This window comes from Perkinsus marinus (assembly GCF_000006405.1).
Source record: "Perkinsus marinus ATCC 50983 genomic scaffold scf_1104296944460, whole genome shotgun sequence".
NCBI classification, from domain to species: domain Eukaryota; phylum Perkinsozoa; order Perkinsida; family Perkinsidae; genus Perkinsus; species Perkinsus marinus.
The window spans coordinates 1-4123 of NW_003211381.1; the positions used below are offsets into that span (position 1 = coordinate 1).

Sequence of the window (4123 nt, forward strand, 5' to 3'; positions counted from 1 at the left end):
GCAAATCCAGTCGAAGATTGATATCTTCCAAAATACATGTCTCTGTGTATGTGAACTCACACCACGGCTCGCATCTATCTCGCTACTCACGCTGGCCATACGGCCGTCTCATTCAATCTAACGGGACGCATTTAATAATACCCAACGTGGCCCACAGCCTCCATCACCTTCCCTAATCTCACCGAGGTGATCACCGATCCGGTAACCTTGTGGTGACAAGTTCTGAGTCTATGCAAAATTATTGTGATCCGATGCCGATGTCTTCGCATCGTTGACCACCGGCTCTATTCGACTCGAATGGTTCAAGAAGAGAGCCTAGGAGCCATCAAGGCTTCTTTACGCAACCCGTTGACTTCATATCTCTCTTTTCCGAGTGACGATTGGGAACGCATCGCGTTTTGTTGCCAATGATCGAGAATGAGATTATTTCACTATAATCTTACCTGAGACTCGATCAAAAACGCTGAAAACGAGCAGAAAACGGCAGCAGCGTGATGAAAGAGAACGAGGTAGATTTGACACAGTGGGCTATAAGGATGCTGTCCAATACGAGTTGGAGGGGCCGACGTCCTCTAGGCATCTCATTGTACCTCCTACTGTCATCTAATGGTATATCTCTGATTGAACAACTTCCTACTACCCGACAACAACTTCCCCCTCCTGAGCGTCTCCTCTTCTCTCACAACATATGGCCACCAACATAAAGTAACCGCCATAAGAATTCCCAAGTACAGTGATCACTGATAGCGGCATCTCGATCAAGATAACATCGTTACATAGTGCGATATACCCATACGCCACATCTCGACCACTAATCCTGTTGAAGATGGTCTTGAAGACGACATAACAAGGGGGAAAACTACCGCCTATCTCCAATCCTCGTATGACAACAAGACACTTTTACAGTGAAACACAGGCTGGTGAATAGCTTCCAATAGAGGCGTAGTAATATAACAACAAGTCAAGTAACGATCAGTTTCGAGAGTGTTTCTCCACTTCCTTCAGGAGGCAGCTCAATCGGAAGTACTTTTGAGGTTGTACCTATATCGGAGCACTGGTCTACAGCGAAGATTCTTCAGAAATCACCAGGTCCTGTCAGCATCCTTCTTCCTCAGCGTTATGGATACCCGCTTCCCCTTAGACACTCGGTGTTTGCACTGCTCGGGTATTATCTCAGCGTTCAGTGTCGGAATCGACAACATCACACGCCACCCATCCGCAGTGTCCGCCCATCTGACCACTGAATGTAATACTCTTCCGATTACCATAACAATTTCGCTACAGGTCAAATCCAGTAGTTGTGAACTTGCTATGAGCCTCTACGGAATCGTCCTCGAGCGCAGCTAGCAGTTGTGAATCCTCTGTAGAAACACGAGGAAGTGTCCGAAGCAGAATCATACCATAGATTCTCACCAGTATAAACTTTGACCTTCCCCTCATCGTCAAACCAACTGTACTGCTTCACCGTTCTCTACACAATAGCAATGCCAGTTGGTCGATGCTCTCACTAACTACTACCTTCTTAACAACATTCCTAAGTTCGGGAGAAAGAGATCGTCCAATGAGCTCAGGCTGGCCACCCGTGATCAGGCCAGGACCAGTTACCTACCGTCGCATCATCACTGGCAACCAACACTCTAATCCACTTACAACTTTAGCATCGGGCGGAACATAGAAATCTCTAGAGTGCGCATAGTAGTATCTTGACGGTTTTCACGAGTGGTCACCAGACTATGCGTAAACGAGTCGGCTTACGATTTATCTCCCTTTTCAGTCAAGGACTTCCTAAGCTTGCTATCAGACCGTTTTACCGTATCGGTTTCTTCGCCACTTGTACTGCTGCTCCCCACCGGAACAGCTTTATACGGAGGGGCCTCACCCTCACTTCGTGTAGATGACGATGACATTACTCCACTACTGCCTTTTTGATAATATCCCACAAGCGCAGACCACAATCCACTTAGACGAGAGAACAGTGACGATGTAAGCGTGGACAGAGCGGAGCCCACGATGGACAGGGAAATAAGATAATCGAAACTGAGCGTTGATTGTCAAGACTCCCGAAGTTGTCATCAAACACGGAAAAAGAAATAACACTACAGAAACTCGTTTGTTAGACCTATGTTTTAAATACGATACCTTTCCACAGTACTCGAGTACCGTGTAGAATCAGTGAACCGCCGCTGTATAGGAGCCCATTCACTATCGAAAGAATACACAACGAAACGAGGATGATAACACTGCTACCAATCATACTTCAAACGACGATATCCGTCGTCTCCCAACGACACAACAAATACTACTACTACGCGCAAAAATAAAAAACAATGAGCTCTGTTTCTGTCGGTAGCCCATAAACCAATATCAAGATCATCGTAATATGGCAATAGGAATGAAGACTTCCCACAAAGTAGCATTAATTAATCAAGCACTGTTATCACCAAAACAGAGTGATCAAAGGAGGAGGAGGTAAGCCGCAATTCCGATGATATGGAATAGGAAATAGAACAGTCGAGTACAGACACATAGAGGTTAAAGGTCGAGAATAGATGTCGGGATACTTGCATTTAGAGACGAACCTTATTGGTAGCGCTTACTGTTAAGGAGTATTGCCGTTAGTAACTGACCAGTTAGCCGTCCATGTCCACTGAAATATAACTTCACCTACCATTCGAATTCAGGTCATTTCCAGTCGTACCCGGCATAGGAACCGTCCCGGAATATCCTGAGAACGAACCACAAGTTACTGCAAACACTACCAAAATGGGTTCCTCACCAGTAGTTTGCGGAGTGTAAATCTGTGGCGACGCAGAGTTCTGTTGTTGTTGGTGAGCATAGGTAGCAGGAGGTGCCACTGACCTCGACTTTTGCTGTTGGTGTTGTAGTAGATGGTGATAGCCATGAGCTGGAGACATCACTCCAGCAGGCGGAACATATCTATTAATAACTCCTCAACTGACGAGCAAAGCACCACCAAGTCTTACCCGTTATTTTGCTGCTGGACAACCGGACTGTTGTTGGTATAAGCATTGCTGCTAGTCGCGCCATTTCCATTGCCTGGGTTGAGCCCACTACTAGACCCATACCTACAACATCCAAGCCGTTAACAAACACCCCTCCTACTACTTCCTCTAGTACCCAATAAGAGGCGATTGATGGTGATGACGAGGATGGCCACCAGTAAGACTAGAAGTCTGCTGTACACCGTAACCATTACCATACTGCTGCGGTGGCTGCGGACTCGCCACATAATGCTGTGGTGGGGGAGGCGCCATACCCCACCCTCCTGAGCCCAAATGCAACATGGTCGGCCCGAAAGACCACGACCGAGACCCACCTCGGCCTGCCATGTGATATCGCGCAACACCACCTTGCATGAACTTACTAGGGCCAGTTCCCTCTCGAGTGGAAGGTTTTACTTCCACCTAACCAAAATTGACCAACGAGCAGTCCAGAAGATCGACTCACCCATTTGCCATCAATGGTATTCCCCTGCCCATCACCCCCACCCTGGATAGCAGCCTGGGCTTCAGCGGGCGTCTGGAAAGTCACATATCCAAAACCACGAGAGCGACCACTGGTGCGATCAATTCTGAGAGCAACAATACACAGCGAAACGATGCAGCGAATATCTCGTTACTTCACGATGCAATCAGTGACGACTCCATACCTCACAAAGTGCTGTCGTAGCCTCTCTGAAAATCAACAAATTCCAATAGAACAACTCCACACTTCTTTCACCTCTATCCACAGTTGCAGGTAGGCCACCACAGAAGACCTTACAAGGGTTATCCTGTGGCAACACCCCGTTGCCGTTAGTTCCAGTAGGGTCGAAGCTCCCCATAGGCGCTTGCCCACCGGCCATCATGTGCTGCATAACGCCCATTGTCGGATTACCACCCAGGGTCATCGGCTGCCTTAAAGCCGCCTGAGCCCTGATTTCCTCTTGAGAAACGGCTCGTTTAACATCGACTGTTTTCTCCAGTAACACATGGGAGTTCGGATACGATAAACACGACTAAAGACACTAGGGATGTCGCTTCGGAGATTCTACCACGCCACTTACTTCCAAGTCTTTGACATTGACAAACGTGATAAAACCAAAACCACGACTGCGGCCTGT

At 47.6% G+C, this 4123-nt stretch overlaps 1 protein-coding gene across 1 annotated transcript; it reads right to left on the minus strand.

Moving 5' to 3' along the window:
• Positions 1-2759: 2759 nt before the first annotated feature.
• Pmar_PMAR013004 (Heterogeneous nuclear ribonucleoprotein G, putative) lies at positions 2760-3886 on the minus strand (the record flags this gene model as incomplete). Its single annotated transcript, XM_002780082.1, has 7 exons — positions 2760-2937; positions 2985-3086; positions 3139-3286; positions 3338-3425; positions 3469-3592; positions 3641-3695; positions 3742-3886. Coding segments are annotated over 7 exons (840 nt in total), but the record flags the coding sequence as incomplete, so codon positions are not given.
• Between the last annotated feature and the right edge of the window lie 237 nt (positions 3887-4123).